Here is a 24,968-nt window from a genome sequence, read left to right on the forward strand (position 1 = left end):
TGCACAACTGACATTTAAATGTGGGAATCTGCAGCTAAGAGTGACATATTGGAAGGGAAGAATAGCAAATAAAAGTGTAGCCTGGATTGAAGTAAATGTTCATTTTAAATGGTTGTATTTGTAGGTACATTGCTGTCAGGAATAAGGAAAGCAGTTGAAATACAATGATTTAACTAATTTGCTGTTGTAGGAATTTAGTTATCCAGATAAAATGAATTCATTTGCATCAGCACAAACAAGCAGAGCTGTTTGCTTTGTAGTCTCAGAAGAAACCTAACTGAGGATACAGCCTAAAAGACAAGATTAATAATCTTGATTGCTAACATTGATGATCATGTGCTGTTGCTAGACTAAGAGGTGTGAATTTCAGAAAATCCAATGTGAATTAATCTTAGACCGTAACTTCTTAGAAATCTTAAAATTCCTTGAAATTTTTGACCAGCACTTATAAGGCATGAGCCAGAGCATGAGATTTTGATTTTCATCCTATATGAAGTGGCATATGTATCTCTACACATCTGTAGATGTTCCCAGTAATAACTGTACAACATCAACATGCTTTCACTTATAAAGGATTCATTAGGAGAAGGTAATTTGAGGTCAGCAGTGGTGCACCAGTATAAAGCCAGTCACAGGTGGAATACAATTGTTTCCTCAGTATTTTTTCATTGATGTCAAGAATCACACTTATGCTTAAGTGACTGCAGTACTGGAGCCTGTGAGTTGTGTACTGGATATTTTTATTCCTGCTAGTAAGTGGTCACTTGATCAGGTCCTGCTTGAGCAGGTCACTAAGAGGAATGTGAGATTATCGGTCTGGTTTCCTCTGGTTTTTGCAATGACAGGATTGTGGGGGTTTTTAGTGTTTTCAGTGCAGTTTGTAGATCTAAGACTAAAAACACACATCCTTCAGCATTGTTTGTTGCACAGTAGAGATTAATCTGGCTGTCATTTGGATCACTACTGTAGGTGGAGTCCTGCAGAACGAAAGCAGTCCTCTGCAAATGTTATTGCTCAAGATAAGGGTGTAAGCAGCAGATTATGAGATGACGTGTGACGTGTCCTTCCCTCAGTCTAAAAGTACAGGATCATGGTATGAGCTTTGCCTGACTGGTTATGCAGAGAGTGTGCTCACATTTGTAGCTCCTATGGACAAGACTTTGCGAAACAAAAATATAAAATGACTCTCATGAACTCCTTTCTCAGTCACTGCATATGTGGAGATCCTTTACCTGTGTCTGATTCTGAGGTAAGAACCTTATTTAACCTGTGACTTTGCTGCTCAGAGTTGGAGGGGCTGTGCTTAAGAGACAGCTTTGCTGAAGCTGTGTCAATGCACCAGCCGGGGAGTGACTCTCTACTTAATTAAATGCACTGTTAAAACTGGTCGTGAGCAAAAATCTGTAGGGAACCTGAAGTTCTTGCTTGAGTGACAGGTGTCATGCCATAGAAACCAAAATTTTTTAAAGTACTCTATTTAGAATGAATTTCATGCTGTAAGTGAAATAATTGAATGTAGAGCAATGTGTGATGTTGATAATTTTTTCATAACTGCAGTAATCGTGTTAAAATATTGACTATTGAGTAACTCTGCTTACTGGCTGAAGTGCTTTCATAGCATGAAATTAATCTTAAGCTGTCTTTCAAACAAAAAGCAACTTCTGCCCACTGTATCATGTGATCTAAAAAAACTCACTGGATTCGTAGTGGTCTGGCTGAAAATGGCAGGTGGAGAAGAAGGTGACAGAAGATAAGTCTTCTGCCACAGACATCATTGTAAAAGGCTGTTTCTGGGCTGCATGTTTGCTTTGATTATGCAATATCTGGAATGCCTTCATCTGGTCTGGAACAAATGAACAAAATACAGTCAAAGAGAGACAAAGTGATGCTTTTTTTTTTTTTTTTTTGAATACTTACTAGCTCTCTCTGCTTCTTTTCTGTTTTTATAAAGGAGTTGGGAAAAGCCAAGAAACACTGAGAAATCAGAAATTTGAGGGAAAAGTGAACATAAATTTTTGTGTGCAGATTTTTTCCTGAAAAATTGCAAGGGTTTTGCTAGAAAAAATTACAACAGCGTTACTTCAAATGCATTGAAATGCTTAAAAATGTTCCCTCTACCAAGTATTTCAGCTGAGGTTATTTTATTTCCAGACTTGTAGTATCAGTGCAGTTATGATACTTGCAGGCATTACCTCTGTGAGCCAGATGTGCTGTTAAATAGGAACAACATGCTAATTTTCCAAGCTTCCTATCTAAACCCATCATTTTTTCCTGTGTTTGTGCTATAATATATCTTCAATCATAATCTGTATGAATTTAACCTCCCTGAGCATATGGGAAGTGAGCTTCTCCCTCTGAAACTGGATGAGCTTGCTCATCTAATTCAGTCCTGGGAGCAGAACCTGTAGATCTGACCAAGTGGGATTGTGGGAGTGAGTGGTAGGAGGGAGTATGACTGCCCAGTCTGGTATCAGCTTACAGTTACATGGATCTGCAAGTGGTCGAACTGCAGCCTTGCTGTTCATCACTGAACAGAGGTGAAACAGAGAGATATATGGATGGCTTGGAAGGGACCTTAAAGATCATCCAGTTCCAGCCCACCAGACACAGACAGGGACACCTTTGGCTAGACCAGGTTGCCCAGAGCCCCATCCAACCTGGCCTTGAACAATACCAGGGTTGGAGCATCCACAGCTTCTCTAGGCAACCTGTTCTGGTGCCTCACCACCCTCATGGTCAAGAATTTCTTCATAATACCTAATCTAAACCCACCTTATTTCAGTTTAAAATTGTTGCTCCTTGTTCTGTTGCTACAAGCCTTGGTAAAAAGTCCAAAACCACAGTTGAGTTATTTTTACTGGTGCTACCTGTAACATCCTACTTGTGCATAGGAACAAGTCCTGTCAGCACAGAGCTATCTTTCCAAGATACTGTTCCATTAATTCAGTGTTTGTGATAGGACCTGTCTGTACTGCTGAGGTAATAGGTGAGCTTTTAGTGTTATTAGTCTTGTCTGCTGGAGAGGTGCTGATGGTTGGTTGTTTACCTTACTCATCATAAGCATCATGATGTCTGCGCTTTGCAAAGTTATCTCTTCATGAATTGTCAATTGCATTTATTGTATTTATGGTAACTCTGTTTTAGAAATGTAAGGTTGACCTGCCATATGACAAACTCACAAATGATTAACTGTCAGAAAATTCTGTGGCTTATTTGACTTGTTCACATTTAACAAGGTTGTTTCTGATGACCACTGGAAGAGGTCCACATCCCAGGATGAAGAAAAGGCAGACTCACAAAAGGTCACACCCAGGAAATGGGGCTCTGGAAAAAGATCCCGGCCCAGACCTCTCTCAGACTATGGCCAAATGTCGATCCGAAGTTTCTCTATACCAGAAGATGCAGTTGCAGTGGAGTCTCAGAGGACAGACTGCATGGATGGAGAAAATCGGCCAGGACTGGCATCTGTTGGGTCTGTGATGCAAAGCAATACTGTAGGCTACCACAGAGGGGGAAAAAGAAGACCCATCTCCGTAATAGGTGGGGTCAATTTCTATGGAGATGATCAAGTAGAAGAGAGAGAAAATCTGCTGACACAAGTAAGATAAACAGATGTGCTCTGCAAACTGCACAAGACCCTTTCACTTCCCTGTCTCTGTCTTCAGCCTAGAAAATAGAATGGATGCTTCCTTCTCTTCCTTCCCTTTTGTCAAGTTGGCATCGTGTACTTAGAATACTGCTTTCCTGGTCACTAATTACTTTGTGTTCTTGCTAAAAGAAATACAGCATGGAACAAACCTGATACTGACTTTGGGATAATCTTTTCTGTATTGTAAATTAACCTGATTTCTTTCTTGGCATGATCATTATGTCTCATGGTGGTCTATAAGGGCTCATTTGTGTGTAAGAGAGTTGTGTGTTTAGTCTCCTTACAGGGTGTTGGGCCTGAGGAACAGAGGAGTACAATCAAATGCAATAATAACACATTATTTATTGATCATTTCAAATTATCCAAAAGCAGTCCTGTTCAAAAACTGTGGCATTAACAATGGTGTTTAAAATCTTGGTTTTGGCATAGCAAAGATACTTACAACTAATGAAAACATTGCTTGAGAAAATTGGTAATAAATTGAGAAATCAATGAAATTAAGAATGTAAGAAAACTGACAATATAAATACAATGTCTGTTCATGTACTACGAAATTGATCAGATGAAACAAAGGTTGGACACCTATAAGCAAGCTGTGTGTACTTGTGTAGTACCTATATTTGCCATCTCTGTTGGCTTAAGTAAAAGAGTGAGAGATTAAAAACTTCTGAAAGGTAAAAATTGCTCCTTTCTTCCTGGAGGTAGTGCTGAGCAAGCACAATGTGTAGAGGAATTTACTGTTGTGTTGGTGGTCCTGGCCCCATCTTGCACTTGGTTGCAGAGCTTCAGGCTCACTGGCTTTCTTGTAAGACTGCATTGGTCAGGCATTTTCCACTTTACATGAAACCTGGAGGACCTCTGCCTAAAGCAGTTGTCAAGCTGATAAAACAGCAGAAAAAAAGAAATAGTATTTGCATCCTCAAAAAATTTGATTCTGGTAGTTATTAATTGAATTTAAGTCCTCGTAGTCTTTCTCATGCCACTTCATCTCCTGCTGGAAAGTTTAAGGGTACCAAAGTGTTGAAACAACGGCAGGATTTTAAGTTTCCTGTGAAAAACATTTTATAACATGGACATTGTTACTGTATTTTGCACTTTTTTTTCATAAATCCCTGATGAAAAAATGCATCTTGATGCAAAACCCTAGCTGAACTAAATGAACCTTTTACCCAGGCAAAGGCTTTAGTTTCAGATCCTATGTAATTAAGGTATTTTAAAATTGATGTTATCTCTTAACTTGGAGAAAAAAAAGGAGGAAAATAATAATTATAAATTCTAGGCCATCTTACTCAAGAATAATAGATGGATCTCAAGGAATAGTTAAGTACTGGCAACTTGCTGTACTGTGGAAGTGATTAAACACTCTCCAGGCCCTTAATTTAGTGCTGAAACCAGATTGATCTCTTTTCAAACCTTGTTCACATCAGTTTAGTAGCAAAGGAACATGTGTCAAGGCAGCTATTTGAGTTGACTCTTTCCATGCTCCAGTGCTGCCATGAGGGCTTGGCTGAGGTTAAATGAGCACGTTGCTGGATCACTGTGGTCAAGGCCAAAACTATGGAGCATTCCCAACAAGGGCACATTATTAAGCCAAATTATGGCTTTCTCAGGACTGAATAAAAGCACATCCTTGTCTGTCCAGGGAAAGGATTTGGACCGAAGCCTTGTAAGAAAATTTTAGTTGCCCAGAAATAAATAGCCTTTTTTGCTTACTCAGCCAGTTATTTGCATACAGTAATTGCCATCACTTCTATTAGCTATTTGATACAACAAATCAGACTTTTTGTGGTGAAGGATCCTGGTATACTGATAAGGCACTTAGGAAATGAGGTTTAAAGATGAGGTTGTAGATAAGTCATATTCCATACACATTGAGGTTTTTGGCAGTCATAATAAAAAGTAAACTTTTAGCTGGAATGTAAAAAAGGACTCATGAAGCAGGAATATATGTGCTAGAAGTATTTTATGTGGGGCTGTCAAAGACTGCTCTTCACACTGGTGGGTTTTTTTATTTAAAGCTTCTAAAATCCATGGGAATATTTGAAAAGTATGAAGCTAATTCCTTCTTTGCCATATTTTGTTTTGATCTGACAGCTTAGGTGTGAGAAAACATTTTCAAACAATACTGTCATAGGTTTCGTAACAGTCAAGAGATAGTTCATTAAAAAACCATCCCTGATATTTCAGATTACTTGATAGAAGAACAGTAACAACTGAGCAATAAGAGAAGATCTAAAGACGAGTTTCTCTGAAGCTCATGTGCTGAGGCCCGGCTGTTTAACATTGAATGCTTATGCAAGATCATTCAGCCTGGCTAATGTGGAATTGTTCAGGGACAACATAAAATCAGACTCAATTTGCAAATAAAACGGGGTAGGTTCTCCAGTCATAATTTAAAAAATGAATGATTTATTCAGAGAAAATGGCTTCGAGATAAAGTTGCAGTAAACTTAGTATTACTCCTTTTTATGAGACTCCTGGGAACTCAAAACAGAGCATCATTTAGACAGTTAATACTGTCTTGCTTATTTTACTGACAAGCAATACATTTAACTGATAGAAAAAATCCACCACCTCTGCTGGAAACCTGTTCCAGTGTTTTACCATCCTCATCCTAGAAAGCCTTTTCATTAATCTAAATTGACTCTCCTACAGACAAAGCTATTCCCCTTGTCCTATCGCTACATGCCATTGTAAAAAGTCCCTCTCCAGCTCTATTGTAGGCCCCTTGGGTATTGAAAGGCCACAGTGAGGTCTCCCTGGAGCCTTCTCTTCTCCAGGCTGAACAACCCCAGATCTCTCAGCCCAGTCTTCATAGGAGAGGTGCTCCCGCCTTCTGATTGTCTTCAAAAAAGAGTATTACAAGATGAAAATTATAGAGCATGTCTGACCACAACAGAAGGCTATGGAGTTTTTAATGTAACAAAGACCTGTAATGTAATAAAACTTGATCTGTGATGCTGGTGGACATGGTATGCAGTGTTTAAGCAATGTCACTTCAACATAGGGGATTTTACTGCCCCTGTAATTACCTGGACTATCTGGAGAAACCTTACTTCATACCTGAGCTTTGCTCAGTTGGACTTGCTGACAGCTTTACTAATACTGGATTTTCCTGTTTTCTCGGTAGCCTGTGACACGGCCACCCGTTCCAGTACACCAGGTGCCCCCGTACAAGGCTGTTTCAGCCAGGTTCCGGCCACTCACCTTCTCACAAAGTACCCCCATCGGCCTGGACCGAGTGGGACGGAGGCGGCAGATGAGAACATCTAACGGTAAGATGAGCAAGTATTTTTAGACCAGAAAGTCACACCCCAGGCTGAGGAAGAATTAGAATATAGTATGAAACACAAAAGGGTGCAGACCAACTCAGTGACAATGTAATACCCAGCTAAGTTGCTTTGTTTTGTGAGTTTCTTATTAGTAGCTGCTGTCCTCACGTAAAACTTTTTTCAGGTCTGCTGTTTGACATTGCTATGGCTTATTGTTCTGTACCACCTACAGTCCTGTATCTTCCACTCTCTATTCACATACTTGCCTGAAGACAATAGATTATGAAGGAAGTAAGTTCAAATATGCTTGAGTTCATACCTGAACCCTAGCCACACCACACATGTATTTTTAATTTTCTGTTTGCTGCGCATTCGGCTTTACTTAGATAGGCAAGTCTTAAATAATTAAGCAGCTTGTTGGTGAGTGTAGCCCAAGCAAGGCTCTGGTACATGAGGGACAGGTTCTTGGAAAAAATTGCCTTTTTGGAAGCATTGCCCTTTAACAGGCTTGCTGATGTGTCCTGTGTAATTTTGCTGTAATTGTTTACTTTAGCATGCAATGCTGTCTGGAGTTAATAGGAGTAGTCTATTAACTGGTCTAGTAGTAGTAGAACATTTCTTCACAGGTGGGACCAGAAGAACTTGGGTTAACACCTTTTTTGTTCCTTCAGACACTGGCAAGAGTTGGAAATAAAAGCAAAATTTTCACTTTGTATCTTTCACTGTTAAGAGTGAACAAAGCACTGTTGGGAACCTTCACCCTGAACCTTCTGGATCAAGGCTTCCCGTGATTGAAGTAGGAAACTGAACAGATAGCATTTTCAATGTTTATTAAAATTACATGTATGTTTACAAATCAGTACTTGGCTTCTATGGTTCTTAGCTAAGTTTTATCTGCAGTGTTGTCCAAATTCTGCCACAAATGCTTTAACTACAAATTAATTTATGTAAGAACATGTTAAAACTGAATTCTGCTGTCTTGAATAGAACATGACAGTTTTTTTCAGGAGGTGCTCTCCAAGAAGCAGACTTGAGAATTTCTGACCATGGCAATGAGAAGGACTAATCCACTGAGATGAGCTCAGTTGGTTGGATAATGGTGTTAATAATGCCAAGGCTGTGGGTTTGATCCCCATATGGGCCATTCACTTACGGATTGCACTTGATGATCCTTGTGGGTCCCTTCCAACCCAGAATATTCTGTGATTCTGAGATACATTATTGTGCTGGTTTAGACTGCTGGTTTAGGGAACTAAACTCCAAATAAGCCACTCCCTTTCTGCCAGCCCCTTCCAGTAATGGAGGGACAATAAAGAGAAATTACGAGATAACAATTTACTAAAATCACAATGACAACAGCAGTATTAACAGCAAAAAGTATGCAAAAAGAAGGTGCCCTACCCACAAAAAAGGGCATTTATCACTGTGAAAAAAACCCCAGCACTTCCTGAAGACACTGTCTGGTGTGGTCTCCAGACAAAGGCAATATCATCACTGTTCCTGCATCTGGGCCACGAGGTATTTGGGACACAAAGGCAATACATCAAGGAGAGCTTCCCCTGCTTTAGTGTTCTCCGCCACCCCAGTCTGAAAACAATGAAGGACTAGGACAAGCAAACCCCTTGGAAGCTTGATCATTATGTTGTGCCACAGTGCCGCCTCAGACCACTCTGCTTTGCTGGTTCGATTCTGCACAGCTGCCTCCAGCACTGGTGCTGCTCCTCTTGGGCCCTTCTGGGGCTTGGGCTCTGTGTGGCTGGGCTGGGCTCAGCTCCATGCTGCTGCCTCTTTCTCTTGCCTTTTGTTCCCTGGGAGCGGTGTCTCAGACTCGTCGCTGTCCTTCAGCACTGTGTCTTAAAGCCGCAACTTGAAGGAAGGGGAAAGGGACCGATAGTGGCAGAGAGGGGCTGGCTCCACTTGGCTGATCCCAATACCTTCTCCCTGGAGAGATCCAGCAAGATGGCAAACTTTGGTTTCCAGTGCCCGGCTTTTCCTGCCAAAACCACGCCCCCAGCAGTGATGTGGGTGGTATGGAATACACAGCGCTAAAAGCTCCACCCCCTCTTCTCTCTAACCAGGGCAATTATATACACTCCCTTTGTATTTTCCTTTTAACTTATATTGTAGTAAAGTATTGGGATCTACTTTAAAACCCATGTCTGGAGTGTGTTCTGCTGTATGCATCTTAGTACACATAATGATCCAGATTAGATAAATTAGACATTGAATGCTGTGACTCTGGCTGAGATTATGTGGTGTCTCAGTCCATGCTTCCAGAAGAATCACTCACAGAATAACAGGTCTGCCATAACATAGTTTGGGAAAAAAAGAGGCTCTTTTATTATCACGGAGTAGGAATTACTTTTTCTATTTTTAGTTATCCTTTCCAATTCATGTTTGGAAACCACAGAAAATAGTATTAGTTACCAGGACAACTGCCTGAGAGCAGTATCTTTCCAGGTATTTAGCTTTTGAATAACTGGTCTCATAAACATAAACATCAGGATGACAAATACACAAACCAAGATTTCTGCCACTTTTCAGGACAATGAAGCCAAAGCAACCTTGATTGTGTTAGATGTGACTTTTATGAGACCTTACAATAGACATAGAAGTGGAGCAGGAAAAGCTTCTGAAATCAAACCTGTGAAGGCAAGTGGGGAATATCATGGACTTCACAGCTTGAACGCAGTTGCAAAGATCTGTTAAGTGGCTCTAGAAGAAATTTTAAAGTGACTAGTGTCACACATTCTGATCTCTTTCCTTTTTTCTCTTAAATCACAAGGAATTTCCTTGTCTTTGAACATGTTAGAGTTTTTTGTTTGCTCATGCACAGTGAAATTTGATAGCACAAAAGCCCTTTATTATAGAAAGTAATTCTAAACCCAAGCACTGAAAAGCAGTGGTATCTTATCTTAGTTACTTGCTAAAGCCTAATATGTTGCATGCCTTCTTATAGAAATGGCAGATAAAAGTGGAGGTGTAAATTTTTAGAAAAACATATGTTAGAAGACAGGGAATCTGTAGGAAACAGTAAGAATCAGACAACACAAGGGAAAATTCCCTTGAGACTTACATTGCTACTCTTGCACTTAAAGGGTTACAAGTTTTAAATTATATTAAACAGATTGCCAGTTTGTCACTGCAGAGCAATTTTCTTAAAAACTAACCCATCTTTTTTGCATATTTTTGTGTGGGACTGGAAGTTGTCCTGTGTGGAGCACAGCTCAGGAATGACTCAGGAAAGTGGTTGGTTTTCTTAAGGAGAGAGCTCATGAGTGGAATCAAGTGTTCAGTGTCTGCATGAATGATGTGAGAAGGGAGGTATAAAATGAAATGGTAATTCTTGCTGGTGTGCTTAATTATTCACTGTACTAGAAGTGAGACACGAGGCACTGCACTGGCACCAGGCGTTGGTAAAGGCAAGGTAACGCATGTGGAGGAGGAAAAGAGCCTAATGTGCTTGCAGAAGAATGGACTTTGAACTGCATATTGTCATTCAGGAAGAGATCTTGCAATCTTAACAGAGATTTAAAGAGTCAATGCAGTACTTAGTAACAGTCAAAACAGTAAATAAAAGGGCAGGAGTTGAAATGAATAGAGAACAAAACAGAGGGCCCAGTTGTGCCACTGGTGTGTGTGGGGGCTATCTCCCTGTTCCTTTCATCCCAAAAGGCATTTTTTACAAGGAATGATACAGAGAAAAGCAGAAGGACAAGAAAATAGAGTCAGTATGTGTCTCTGGGAGGAGTGATTAATGTGGCTTGGGCTCTGCAACATGGAAAAAAGGACAATAGGAGAATAAAAATCTGTTTGGCATAGGAAAAATGAACAGATAATAGTTATTGTTTCCAATAATTTAAGAACTAAAGGCCACCAAATGAAATCACCAGAGAGCAAGCTCAAAATAAAAGATAGTTTTCACACTCTATAAAATTAAACTATAAAACTAATTGCTACACATTATATTTCACATCCCAGCAGTTTAAAAAAATTCCGAAAGTGGTTTGAAAAATCCAGTTCATTAAACACAAAGATATAATTTCTGCCCCAGGAGGGATCTGACTGATCTGCAGATAACCGGAATTCAGAAAAGTACATCAGAAAAATGTCATCACATGCCTCATCTATTTTTGTGTTCCTCCCTGGGCATCCTCTACTGGCTGCTGATAGAGAAGTGGATGGCGGTGACCTGTGGTCTGCCCCAGGATGGAGGGTTCTGTGACACCGGAGTGTATCTAGAACTAAATTTTCTTGAGGCAGATAAAGTAGATTTTAGTATTTTAGTGAGTACTACCCACAGCCTTTTCAGAGTGCCCTGTGCAGTGGCTAAGCCAGCTCAGCATGCATTTGGACAAGGTCACAGTGAACTGCCACTACAAAGGACAGCCTGCGCCTCCTCCTGTCCCCGGCTGATCTACAAGGCAATGAACCCACCACCACTTCACCCCAAATGAGTACTTCTGTGGTGGTTCAGTTTGTGGCTGCACAGTTGCCAGATGTGCCCATGCAAAGGAGGGACAGCAGAGCCCCCTCCATCCCAGCAGCATCCCACAGTGGCATTAAGTTAGTCATTGGGCAAAAGCACACAGTCTGTTCCTTTCTGCAAAAATCAGACCAAAAGATTTTTGGGTTGTTTTTCAGAGGTTGTTTTTAAAGTGTCTTGTGAAAGAGCTGTATGGGGTTTGATCTGGTTTTCCTTTGGCAGTTAAACTGTTTTTCCCTGGTGGGCAGGGTTTTAACATGGCAAAGAGCTTGTGCTCTGGCTGATCAAAAGTGTGAAGTTTTCACTTGCAGGTGCCAGGATCATCAGCACTTCAGCGTCATCAGTGTCACTTCTGTTTGCCGGCTTGTTTTTTTTTAATGGCTTATGCCAACAAAAATGCTGTCTGTGAAGATCTTTTGTAGTAGCTTGTTTTTATTCTGCTATCCAACTAGAGCCCTTGCAGCAAGAAATAATAGGGAAGTTTAAGAGATTCAGAAGCTAATTTCTGTCAGTCTCCCATGCAGTGCAGCACAAACAGGATTTTTGCAGGAAGGTGGCATTAATATTGCAGGGCGATGTTTGGCCTTTCCTTCTCTGTCTGAGGCAGTGCTGGAGAAAACCATGTGATTTCAGTGGGTGTTGAGAAGTTGCTGTGTGCAGAAATGCCTCCAGGGTTTTCTGAACACATCCCTGGAGAAGGCAGTCCCCAGTCACAGGACAGGCTCAGATGAGCAACAGTTTGCAGGTAAAGAAGAAGCCATAAAGTTTATGGGGCTTTCCAAACAGTTAGCATAGTGCTGTGTGCAGACATAGGTTGCAGAAGGCTGTGCACTCTCCTGATGGGAGCAGCTCCTGCCTTTGCTTCCAGTGCATGGACTGATCCAGCTTCACTGTGGGAGGACAGATGCAGGGGTGGTGAATGCTGGGCCATGAATGATGTTGTGCTCTGGTTGGGTCGGACCCGGAGAAAGATGGGTGGTTTGAGTGCTTTGCTGCTTCATTCCCTATTTCATGGAGCAGCTGGATTAAGTTTGTAGTTTCAGTGAGAAAATATCTCCCTCCTCCCCTCTTTTCCTGGGAGCAGTCTGCTGCAGCCTTAACACTTGTGATGCTTGTGCCCTAAATAATGATACAGCATTTGCCTGTGAAGCAAGAGAAATTGTGCAAAAAATACCTTAGTTGTTTAATTCTACTGGAATTTTAGCTGGTAGAGTATGACAAAGATGGACCGATACTCTGAACAGTGTTGTAATAAAAGGAACTCCCAGCTCCCATCCGAATAGTCTCTCCCTCTGGATTGCAGTCATTTGAATATAGATTGAAATCGCATTTAGCTGCTTTAATGAAAAACAAATGCACTCCCTGGCTTGCTCTGTTCATGATGTTCAGGCTCTGTGGGAACGGTCTGGGCGGCTACAGGCTCAGCACGGCCAGGGCCAGGCAGCTAGGTTTTTGTTTCTTTTCTGGAACTTCCTCCCTAAGGGCACCCCATGATGTCAGAGAGCCAGGAGCTCGCGGCAGCCAGGCTGAGCGGCTGAGTGTGCTGCTGGCAGTTCCCAGCTGGGCTCGGCCTCGGAGGCACCGCCGGGAGCTGAAGGCAGTGAACAGGCTGTTCCTCCGAGCTGTGGGTAGCTCAGAGCCTTTTGTGATCCTCCACCAGCCCTGTAGGACTGAGCATCATCACCTGTTAGAGGTCTGACGGCAGCATGGTAGCCAGGGGGGCAATGGCACGTTTTTGGAGTCTGGAGAGCCTTCAGATGGGTACGTGTGAGTAGAACATGCTCGCTCTTGCTTTTTTCATGGTGTTTTCTGATTGAACTGATAAATGGTGGAAGCCTGACTCTGATGACACTTAACTCTGTGTCATCCATGGGAACTTGCAGTACTGGTGAAAAGCTGCTGGGAGGTCTGCATCAGTCCCAGGCTGTCTTTTAAGTTTTTTGCATCCCGTTGGTGCAACCGGGAAAGCACACCCCTCCCTCTGGTATTTCTGTCTGTATACAGTAGAGGAAAAGATGCAGAATGCAAGTGACTGATTTCACTTGATTCTACCTTACAAAGTCAATGTAGGCTTGTTGATTTGGTACAGAGTAACAAACAGCTTTCTGTCCCAAAATGGTAGTTATTTTTTGCCTGGATCCATATGAATTAGGTAATTTTGATGTGCCATTATTACTGGAACAACCCCACAGGCAGTCCAGATAGTACAGTGGAAATGTATAAAGGATCACTGGGATTAATTTTTTGGATGTTGCTTTATAAGATAAAAATTGATTTAATGAAATATTTATTTGCAGATTTTTTTTAATAAAGCATTTTCAGTAAATTCCACAAGATGTATTTTAAAAGTTTATCAGTGCTCAGATTAATGAGTTTGTAGGGAACAAAATCTTGATTTTTTAAATAGGGGTTCTGCATCCTCCGTTCTTAGGCAGATTATACCATTAGTGTGAATGTGTATTTAAAATGCTAGGGAGTAGAACAGAATGGTCAAATAGCCATGTTCTGTTGTATCAAGATTATGCCATACTTTTCCATTTTTGATGGAAAGAAAAATCTTGCAAGTTTTTTAGTGAGTCTGTGTGGTGATCTGCTTTGATCTCACTGGCAAATTAATGCTCAGATGAGTGAAGATGCTAGTGATGGTATGCGTGCCCTGAGGAGGAGATTGCAGTATTTCTCCCTATAAGGTAAATAGCAGATGGCAGCAGAGTGCCTGGTGGCAGTGGGTGCATGGAGTAAAGCCAGGAGTTCTCCCTTTGTGACTCTTACCCATCCGGAGCCCAGAGCTCAGCAGACAGGCAGTACCCAGGTTTGAAGCAGAGTAGAGAAGAGACAGCATCAGGGTCCTGCTGCTCAGCCTTGCTGCTTGTTGGAGTTGGCAGGTTCAATAATTCTGTTTAAAGGTCCCTTCCCAGGCACTCAGGAATCAGAGCTGCTTTGTTGAGTATGTGGCAGCTTAGCTGGATCACACTAACCTTAAGTAGAGTTCAGTGCTAGCAGCCTATTCTGAATTTTATTTTTAATGCCTTTTTGAGCATTGTATGATCTTCAGACTCTCTAGTTTACAGCTTGGGCTTGCCATAGGAATAAATCTTTAGGAATAAATTAACAAGGACCAGAGAGTGCACTCAGACACGGGGCGACTGGTCATGAATGCTTCTTGATCCCGGGTGGTTCAAACATTACAGGCAAACCCACTTGGACAGGGTCCAGCACTGAGCAGTGTGGGTGTCAGTCAGGCAGTCAGACTTGTTCCTGAGGTCAGCCCCCAGTTCTCTTCCTCTGCTAGTGCAGAGGTGATCGCTAAAGGGATCTCTCACCCAGTGCTGTACCCCAAATGGTTTTACAGCTTTATACAGTAACTGTTTCTCCTGGCTTATGTGGCTGTGTAGCAAGATGAAGCCCATTTTAGTCCTGGCCTCTCTTTCTATACAAAGCTGCCTCTTTGGCCAGAAAATGTACAGTTGTTAAACCAAGACATTTTTGTCATTTGGGACAATTAGAACAGGTTTTATGTAAGGCCATTCCACCGTGCCCAGTCTGGACTCCCTGTCCCCTTGAGCCTTGCTGCTGCCAGAGCCTCTCCAGTGCATGGGAGAGGAGGGGGCAGCCGGCGCAGAGCTGGGGCTGCACACGGGCTGCCCACCCCTCTTGTGGGTGGTTGGGCACGGAACCACTGGGTCTTTATGTTCCCGCAGGGGATGTGACCGTGTGGGGGCACCCAGCCTGGGGGTGGCAGTGTCCTCACTGACTGCTGGGTGCTGCTGAAGCTTTCTCATCTGCCACCTGGGAAATGGCCTCAGGGCCCTCCCTTCTGATACAGGTCATTTGAGGTTTCCTCTGGTAAAAAATAAGTAAGGCATTGTTATAGTTCTGGTTTTTTGCATACAAAAGTTTCTCAGTTTTATCAGGTGCTAAATGAGAAAATTCTGAAGAAGAGTAAAACATACTTAATGACACAAAGGTGGTTTTCCTGAGAGCTATGCTGCCCTCCTCTTCTGCTGCTATTGTTTTATTCGTGACAACAAAGGCAATTTCTCAGCAATTCCTCTTGCACTGTTGTTTTTCTTTGAATCATAAAAATGATGAAGCAAACAGCTGTTGCACTTTTGTTTTAGTTGCTGCAGATGGTGCGACTGAATCTTCAGCCTTAGTGGATGACAATGGCAGTGAGGAAGATTACAGCTACGAGGAGCTCTGCCAAGCTGCTCCCAGGTACCTGCAGCCCGGAGGGGAACAGCTAGCAATTAATGAGGTAATGTCCGGGGCTTTGCGTTGCTGGAATGATGGGATAGGGAGGGCAGGGACAGGGATGGGGGATGTGGAGGGATGTTTTCTACAGGTCTGAGATCTCATGGTCATAAAAAATTCAATGGCAGTAGCTAGTTTCTTTGGGAAGCAGTTTTGTTTGTTCAGTGGTAAATACCTTCTTGTGGGTAAACTTGCTTTTGTACGCTCTTTTATTAACATTGTCGTGGTTATTGCAGTTTTTCAGTAGACTGTGATTCCATCTTATAACATCTCCTAGTGTTTCCTCCAGTATAGGAAGGGAGTGGGGGAAAGGGGACTGCTTGAGTGGATTTAATTTTCCCCCTGGGTTTTAAACCATCACAGACTGTAACTGTTACCCTCTGTCACTGCTCTGGAGCAGGATTCTAATTGTTTTCACTAATGAGTATATGCATACATTTCTGAAAATCTTAAATTTTAGTTTTATCCTGTAACAGCAGGAGTAGTAGGCACTCTAGTGAGCTATTTTGATCTCTGTTGTTTATAAACACTTCCTGGTTTATCTTCTGTCCTTCACAATCTCATTTTCTTCCTATCTTAGCTGATAAGTGACGGCACCGTCGTCTATGCAGAGGCTCTCTGGGACCATGTCACTATGGATGATCAAGAGCTGGGCTTCAAAGCTGGAGATGTCATTAGAGTTCTAGAAGCTTCCAACAAAGACTGGTGGTGGGGAAGAAATGAGGACAAGGAAGCCTGGTTTCCAGCTAGCTTTGTCAGGGTGAGTAACTCTTCTGCTTCCTGCTTTTGCACCATTGCAAGATTCCTAGCAGAGTGCAACAGTTGTCATGGCATTACATTTCATACCTGATCCTCAGCATGTTTATAGCTGAACATCAGCCGTGTAACCCCTAATGAGTTTACAAGGAAAAAAGCAGCAGGGAATCACACCCTAAGATCCCTTAGCTCCTCTGACAACTTCTACTCTGTCTTCTTCCTTTGTTTGGTCCCTTCGTAACCGAAGGAATTTCTCAAGCAGAGATTACAAGAGCAGCAAGCTCAACCAGAAGTCATGAGTGTATACAGAGAGGACACAACAGTTCTCCTAAGGGGTTGGGGAGAGCTATGCTGCAGGGATTTCTTGGTAAAATAGGGTTTAATTTATTATCAATGACATAGTGTAGAAATCTGGTTCACAGTCTGAACTCCGCAATCAGAGCACACCCAGATTAATGACAGTATAACTCTCAGATGGTATAAAATTGAAGTATGTTTTAGAAAGTAATTTGAACTATCTTTTGAGAACCTGTAGTGAAGCTTGGGCCACACTGCATGAAGTACTGTGTACACAAAGTGCAGCAGTGGTTCTTCTCTTTCCCTTTCTTAGATCTCTAGACAACATGGGCGATCAGAAGTTAAAAAATGAGGTGCTGCTATCCACATCATACAGATGAGGTAGAGGGAAACTGTTTAAAAGTGGTTGAGTGTCTACTTTTGTAAGTTTTACCCCTATGCTAACTTGGCCAAACACATCAACTATTAGTAAGGGTCAGAAATAAGCTTAACTCTGAAAAGCATGTGGACAGCACAACATGGTCTCTCTCAAATACTGTGAGTAGAAAGCCATGTATTTAACCAGACAGAAATCTCAACTTTATTTGAATGTGCAGTGAGTACAGTGAGATAAATCCTGTTGTGAAACCCCCTCTATAAGGTGAAAATGGGAACATTTCTGTATCCACTCTTCTCTTAAGTATAAGAAGTTTGTAAGAGTTTTACCACATATTGTAAAGCTTTCTGCTTCACTCTAATTGCTTTGTTTGTTCTGGCTGCAGCTGCGAGTTAATCAGGAAGAAGTGCCAGAAAATTGTAGTAATATCCAGGACGAAGAACAAGATTCAGATATTAGCAAGCATCGCCAGAAAATAGCTGAAAACAGGGATCAGATGAGAACCAACGTTATACAGGAAATTATGAAAACAGAACGAGTCTATATCAAGCATCTCAAGGACATCTGTGAGGTACATGCTTTAACCTGAGGACGTTCTGCTGACCTAACGGGAACAAATCATTCCATATAACTTGAGACCCACAGTGGTTTCTCACATCAAAATACTCCCAATTGCACTTCTGAGGCTGTCAGTCAAATCCTTCTTGTTTCCTCTTACGGCTTTCCTCTCTGATGACTGCCATGAGCCATTGCTTCCTTTCTTTTAAAAAAACTTCCATTTTTGACAGCGAAGAAGTGCCTCTCTGACTGCTATTTCCATTATAAATGAGAGAAGGAAGTCCAGTTTATTTAGAGCTTTTTACCACTTTATATAGAAAACTCTGAGTAACTATAATAAAATAATTTACAGTTCAGTGGTAAAACCTCTTGGAAGTAACTTGGAAAGAGTATTTGCTGAGTGGTTTTTTTTCCTGTTTTTTTGAGTGAGGAGATTTTTACTGGATGCTTAGAAGCTATGAAGAAATCTAAAGGTGTTTTAAATCTACACTGCTTGTTTGAACCATAAAATGGGGGTGATTTTCTGCTATTTTTCTCAATATTTGTTAGAGGCTCACACTTGGGCAGGAAGCTTCTTAATACTTTTCACTGAAGTTTGCCTCTTTTGACGTAGGTTGTGATGCATTTGACCTGTATTTGATCTGTCTTTGTGGTTTGCATCTGGAATGGTGCTAAGCAACCTACAAAAATATTCTTTGTACCCTTGGTTTGCTAAGTCTGTCCTTGTATTTGTCATTCTGTCCACCACTTACCATTAGATTATTTCATGCATAGCAAAGTAGACAAGGCAACAGTGGGTTTTGAATTTTATTTTTCCTTTCATTTTTAGGTCAAAAAATTGGTTACTAGTTGGCTTATTTTAAAGCATTAAATGTAAATTTTGTCATTTCTATTCATTATTTACTTAAGCTAGAAAGATAGATTGTGTTCATGAAAGGTCAGGGAAGAATTTGTACACTCACCTATGTTGCTCCCATGGTTAGCTGAGTTCTATGACATGACTCTCCTATTTTACTGACCTGTTAAGACTTAGACAGATATTAATTAATCAATTTTTTCTAATACGTATATTCTATACCTCTTTTTTAAAATCTGGCAAGCCTCTGAGTTTAGTATAAGAGAGCAAGCACACATTTTCCAAGAAGAGAAGCAATGTGCCATGTGCAACATACAGGGTAGAGATGGTCTGCTGACCTCGGAGTGAATCTGTAGGGTGGTGCCAAGTAGGACTTAAGGCTGAAAATACACTCGAGTTAAGACTAAGCCAGAAAAGCTACACAGATAGTAATCCAAATTTGCAAGCTCAGCCCTAGAATGAATCACTAAGGCTGATTGTAGCCAGGATCATGAAGCTGGAGTATAAACCATAAAACATGTTTTACATTCAAGAAGTGTCTGCAGTCCACATTACAGGAGCCACACAGGAATTAGCTTTCCTTGTTGGTACAGTAGGAAGTGCGGTAGCTGGCTTGCAGTGTAGCCACTGCCCAGCTCTCAGAGCAGATGGCTGTGGAGGAGACAGGAATATTCATAACAGGGCCAGCAATAGTCAGTGTTGCTTCCTGGTGAACCTCACCAGAGCAACTGCAAGGCTATTTCAGCTGTCTGCTCCAAGAGCTGTTCAGGGGAGACCTACCTGACAGCAGCCGAATCGAGGAGCCTGGCAGATAGCCCCTGTCATATCAGTTAACCTTTGCACTCCCTGAACCCTGGTGCCATAACTGCTGTGAGACTGTGAGCACAGCAGCTATTCCTGGATGTTCAGTCCCTGCATTGTATTCGTAACAGGGAGATGTGAGTGGGCTTTACACTCGGGAGGTTCCCTGGTTCATTTGGGGTACCCGGAGACAGGAGCTGGACCCCAAGAATCCATGTGTGGACATCTCAGATGCAAATCTGAACTTGTGCTTTGGTGTGTGGCTGGGAAACCACTCCCCTGCCTGTAGAGCACAGGGGTCCTGCCAGCTCAAATGATTTTGTTCAGGGTAGGACCTGTCTCACATCCTCAGACTAAGGAGTGTTTTTTATTTCATTTCAGGGTTACATTCGGCAGTGTCGCAAACATACAGGAATGTTCACTACATCTCAGTTAAGCACCATTTTTGGAAATATTGAAGATATTTACAAGTTCCAAAGGAAGTTTCTGAAGGATCTTGAGAAACAGTACAACAAAGAGGAGCCTCATCTAAGTGAAATAGGGTCATGTTTTCTTCAACACGTAGGTTGAAAAAGTTGCTTTTATTTATGAAATTAACAAAATATCATAGTAAAAAGCCAAGTTACCATATTAGGAGGGGATTTTAGTAACAAGTGCTTCTTAAATACTAAACTTGGCAGCATTTTAGAATGTGAAGTAACTTGCAATTAAATAAATAAATATTTGTTTTAGATTTGCCCTCATCTTTAGCAATCATGTAATTTTGTGAACAGTTTTAAGTTTCCTTGTCAAAACTGTAATGATCACAGATGAGCTGGATTATTTGCAGTGATCTCATATTCAGCATGCAAAACCTTCATAAAGATGTAAAGGAAATTAGGTAGTGGGGAAATAGGCTGTGAGTTCTTGATAGACACTTGCTAAACCTATAGCAGTCTTCCCAAAGAAAAATACTTCTTAAAGTGGGTTTGATTATCCTGACTCAACAGAGACCTTTATTTCTGTGTTCTGACAAAGAAAGTACATAGTTTTGACAGCTACAGAGTAGATCTCTGCATACTTTCAAGGCTGATCAGCCTAGAAGCAATATAGAAAAGGGATTACTTAATCTAATTCTATATCGTAGATGTTACAAAAATAGCTTTTCTCCTTTATAGACAAATACTGTAGTAATGCTGTAACTTCCTTTTTTTTATAGCAAGAAGGCTTTGCTATTTATTCAGAGTATTGTAACAATCATCCCAGTGCCTGCATTGAACTCTCCAAACTAATGAAGCAGGGCAAATACCGCCACTTCTTTGAGGCCTGTCGCTTGCTTCAGCAGATGATTGACATTGCCATCGATGGTTTTCTGCTCACGCCTGTTCAGAAAATCTGCAAATATCCTCTACAGCTTGCAGAATTGCTCAAATACACCACTCAGGAGCACAGGTAAGAGACCTCAAATAACAAATTCTGTAACAGTAGTAGCACCCAATTACTCAAGTTTTCTGGGTGACACAGCATTGAAGTTTTTGAGATCAGGAGCAAAACTGCCGTGCGCCATGATAGAAAGGGCATCTTGGAACCATCACAGACAGTAACAAAAACAGTATCTGAAAATGCAGCACGAGGGACTGAGAGGATGCAGACACAGTGAGGAATAAGTCGAAGAGAGAGAAGGAAAATATGACAGTACTGAAATAGGATGCAGGGAGGTATGTGTAATTCAGAGTGAAAAAAAGGCTGATGTGTCAAAGAAATCAAGGAGAAGGAAATCCAAAGAAGAGGGGAGGACTCATAAAAGTTGTGGATGTAAGAAAAAGTAAAGAGTGCCTTAGAAAGAAACACAACCTGAGCAAGTTCGGAGGTAATTTTTTTTAGAAACTTAGTAGTAGTAAACATTGCCTTAGTTTGCAGTAAAGTCCAGATATTAGATTTTCCGTTTGCATAAATAAAAACCGAAGTTGGAGATTATTAGTCTTCCTGGTATACCCCTGCACTGATTAAATCTTTGACTAAATTAAGATTTTATCTATAAGTGTTTCTCTTTTTACCTTGTATAATTGCAAGAAAACTATTCCGTTGTGAGCCCTGTGCTCCAAGTCCAAATGAAGCCTGAGGCAGTGCTTCCTTGGCCAAAGTCAGTACTTTAACCATGAGACAACTCTCCTTGGAGACCACTGGATTTTTGCCAGGAGCAAAATACAAGGTGTGCGAAGTACTGACATTTAGATGTGAAATGCCTCTATAGAGTTCTGTGACTACCTGCGAAGTGCTGCAATAACAATTGCTAACAAGAGTTTCTTTTCACTGCTACTAGTTTTAGAAAGGTTATTCTGTGAGCTCTTAAACCTGCAGATAAAGTGACAGCGATGTCTTGCCACCTTCCACTCGTAGTACCTGTTTTCCTCTTGTGTGGCACAGCATCCAGAGATGCCTTCAAGCACAGAGAGGTGCCCACTGTGCAGAGATGCTCGCAAACAAGCAGACCTGCACCCGCACGGAGACTTGGGAAAGCTCCAGCCAGCTGGGGGTTTTTGGTAGCATTTTGTTTTAATGAAAAAAATGAAGATCCAATATACACAGCCTGCTGTGAAGGCCACAGGTTATGTAGCAAGTGTGGAATAAATACCAACAGAGAAAAAAGGAACTGAGATAAGGAAGGGCAAGTGTAGCAGTATGGATATCATGTGGTCACCCTGTGGGACGTCTCCCTGATGTTAGTAGGATCCTGTTACTGTTAATCTCACTTTTTGTATTCAGTGTGGCAGAGTAGAGTTTCCACAGATATAAATAAAGAGAGGAGAGAATGCACACATTCAGAAGGGAAGCGCATCCATCAGCAGCAGCCAATGAAAATTGGAACTGAGACAGAAGCAGATAAAAAGGACAGCAAGGCCAACTCCTTGGCAGGATTTATTTCTGGTTCATGCTGTTTTCTGCCTCTGGCTCCCTTTTCTGAGAGAGGCATTCTGATAAAAGAGGAAAAGCAGTTGCTCTGCTGGGACTACTAGGGCAAGAAATATGTCTCTTCTCTCTTCTGAGAGACTCCATTTGAGGAAGGTGCAGGAGTGATGGATGCTATTCAGAGGAGAAAAAAAAGCCTGCCTGCAACTTGGGGAGATTCATGGGCATGTTGGGAGCTCAGGAAAGAAGGAGGGGAGCAGAGTTTTGGAAGAAGGACAGGGTAATTGGCCTGAGTTGATTGCATTAGTCCCAAAGCAGGAAGAGGAAGGTGGCCATCATGCCTCTCACACATTTGTCCCATGGAAACAGGATGCTTTCTTCATATTGTCTCCTTTAATTCCTCTCTCTGGTGCCCCTGTTCTTGTGTTCCTCTCTCACCCTGTTGGGGGCTGCTTTCGGTTTTTTTTCCTGTCCACCTAGCATGCCCCATTTGTGTTCATTGACCCAGGCACTGGAAACAAGAAGGAGAAAATACAGTTGTTAAACATGATTAAATAAATGCCCTTCCCAAAAAAATCCCACTAAAATCTTGCTTAAAAACACAGTCCTTTGGTGAAATACAGCTATCACTGAGGTCAGTGGGAGTTCTACCATTGTTTTCAGTAGAGACAGTGTTGCAATTCACTAATCTATCTCTTCTGCCTCCTTCCACCAGTCTAATAATTTGCTCCTGGACAAGCCCGGCAGTACAGCAGCACTGAATTGTACCCTGTGTGGGGTTTGGGATAGCGGGAATCAGGTGGTTTTTTTTTAAGTACCTGAGTAGAAGGATAAGTGGATAATATGGGCTAGTACTGCAAGCACTGTGGTTGCATCATGTCCATGGTTTGTGATTGCATCATGTCCATTGTATAAGTGGTCTTTGAAACGTGCTTACATTTCACAGTGATTATAGCAACATAAAAGCTGCATATGAGGCCATGAAGAACGTGGCATGCCTGATAAACGAGCGAAAACGGAGATTAGAAAGCATAGACAAGATTGCACGTTGGCAAGTCTCTATCGTAGACTGGGAGGTGAGTGTCAGCCTGTGCCTTTCCTGGGCAAAGGTACTGTGTACAATACTTCATGTCCCCTGCAGGATATGTCTTTCTGCGTAGGTAGTTGTTTATGGTGTCTGCTTTTCAAGTGGTCATTGCTCAGTTAAAAGTCCAGTTGCTTCATTTGCAATGTTTCTGTTACTGATTAACCTTGTTTATAGTTCAGGAAGAGAAGCATGTATTAACATGGATGCTTGCCTTTGAGATGAGATGAAAAAATGGATCTTTTAAAAATGCTAGACCTCTTGAATCTCATTTGGAATTTTGGTAGTTGTGTCAGAACAGGAACCTGTTTCACTGACTTAAATGTTTCCCTCTGTTTATCCAGAAATAAAGTAGAGCAGAACCACATTGATGGAATTTACCTCTATGACATTATTTACATTGTGTGACATTTTCAAATCTAGTAATAAAAATACAAGAAAAGTGAGTAAACCTAAGACTTGATTATATAGTGAGGCTGGTTAGACACACAGTAAGATCTTAAAATGTTATTTACTTACTACATATCTCTATATCTCTGTATCTTTCTTCCTAGGGACCAGACGTGTTAGCCAGAAGCTCAGAACTGATCCACTCAGGAGAACTGACCAAAATATCAAAACAAGGCAAAAGCCAGCAGAGGACTTTCTTCCTTTTTGACCATCAGCTTGTCTTCTGTAAGAAGGACTTGCTGAGAAGGGACATCTTGTATTACAAGGATCGTATTGACATGGATGAGATGGAAATTGTGGACACTGAAGATGGCAGGGATAAAGACTTCAACATTAATGTCAAGAATGCTTTTAAGATAATAAACAGAACAACAGAAGAGATTCATTTGTTCTGTGCAAAAAAACAGGAGGATAAAAAGAGATGGATGGAGGCGTGTGAAAGTGAAAGGAGAAGAGTTCGAGAAGACAAGGAAATGGGTGAGTGGGACAATTTGCTCTCCAAATAGTGGTTAAAACAAACTTACTTGTGCAGCTCTTTAAGTTTTGTACAGATGTGCACTCTGTCTTGTTGAGCTGGTGTCCCTTTCTTACTTGACATCATGTTTAGCTGTGTGAGTGAAGCCTATTCAGGTGTGTTTGCCCTTTCACTGTGGGCCAAAGGTCCAGGGCAGGTAGCATCACCTATATGATTCTGGTGCATTATGAAGCAGAATGAGAGATGAGATATGACAAGAGGCAATTCACAAAGACCAATCAATAATAAAAATCCATCTAAACTCCTAGCACTTCTGTATGAACAGTTGGTCAAAAATATCTGTTTGTAAAGGACACTTTTTTACAAAGCCAAGCAGCAGTAATTGTAGATTTATACTGTCTGTGTTGTATAGTAGCACCTCCTGTGTCAGGAGGCCTGTGCAGTAGTTGTATGTTGTCATTAATTACAGACCCAGAAATAGCACCACTGGGCAGTGCACAGAGAAATGAAGCCTTGAGTGAGCAGGAAAAAAGATAGTTTTAGACCTGCAGCCTGTGGGACACTCCAAGGACAGTATGTCTTCTGTGTCAATGTATAGCTAGGATTGCTATTTTGGTTTTGCATCGTTTCATGCTTCCTTTAAGATCAGTGACAAAAGCTCCAACAAAATTTCACTGGCAAAACATACGCAAAGAAAGCAGCAACACTAATTTTAAAAAGGAAAACTCTTTCTAGTATTTCTAAAAAGTCATAATAACAATATCA

General features: G+C 41.4%; 1 protein-coding gene across 6 annotated transcripts in view; it reads left to right on the plus strand.

Moving 5' to 3' along the window:
* The window catches only part of SPATA13 (spermatogenesis associated 13), a 169,233-nt gene that overhangs the window by 137,379 nt on the left and 6,886 nt on the right, over nucleotides 1-24,968 (plus strand). For 3 of the 6 annotated variants that reach the window (XM_017730766.1, XM_017730765.1, XM_017730767.1), the window contains 9 exons: nucleotides 3,237-3,599; nucleotides 6,780-6,924; nucleotides 15,529-15,665; nucleotides 16,242-16,421; nucleotides 17,476-17,661; nucleotides 19,687-19,866; nucleotides 20,504-20,736; nucleotides 23,141-23,270; nucleotides 23,833-24,205. In XM_017730766.1, coding sequence (XP_017586255.1) covers nucleotides 3,237-3,599; nucleotides 6,780-6,924; nucleotides 15,529-15,665; nucleotides 16,242-16,421; nucleotides 17,476-17,661; nucleotides 19,687-19,866; nucleotides 20,504-20,736; nucleotides 23,141-23,270; nucleotides 23,833-24,205 — 1,927 coding nt within the window. Of the gene's footprint in view, nucleotides 1-1,041; nucleotides 1,250-3,236; nucleotides 3,600-6,779; nucleotides 6,925-12,939; nucleotides 13,169-15,528; nucleotides 15,666-16,241; nucleotides 16,422-17,475; nucleotides 17,662-19,686; nucleotides 19,867-20,503; nucleotides 20,737-23,140; nucleotides 23,271-23,832; nucleotides 24,206-24,968 lie in introns of those variants that run through there. The other 3 variants (XM_017730769.1, XM_017730768.1, XM_017730770.1) reach the window with 3 other exon arrangements.

This window comes from Corvus brachyrhynchos, unplaced genomic scaffold (assembly GCF_000691975.1).
Source record: "Corvus brachyrhynchos isolate BGI_N302 unplaced genomic scaffold, ASM69197v1 scaffold363, whole genome shotgun sequence".
In the NCBI taxonomy this organism is placed as follows: domain Eukaryota; kingdom Metazoa; phylum Chordata; class Aves; order Passeriformes; family Corvidae; genus Corvus; species Corvus brachyrhynchos.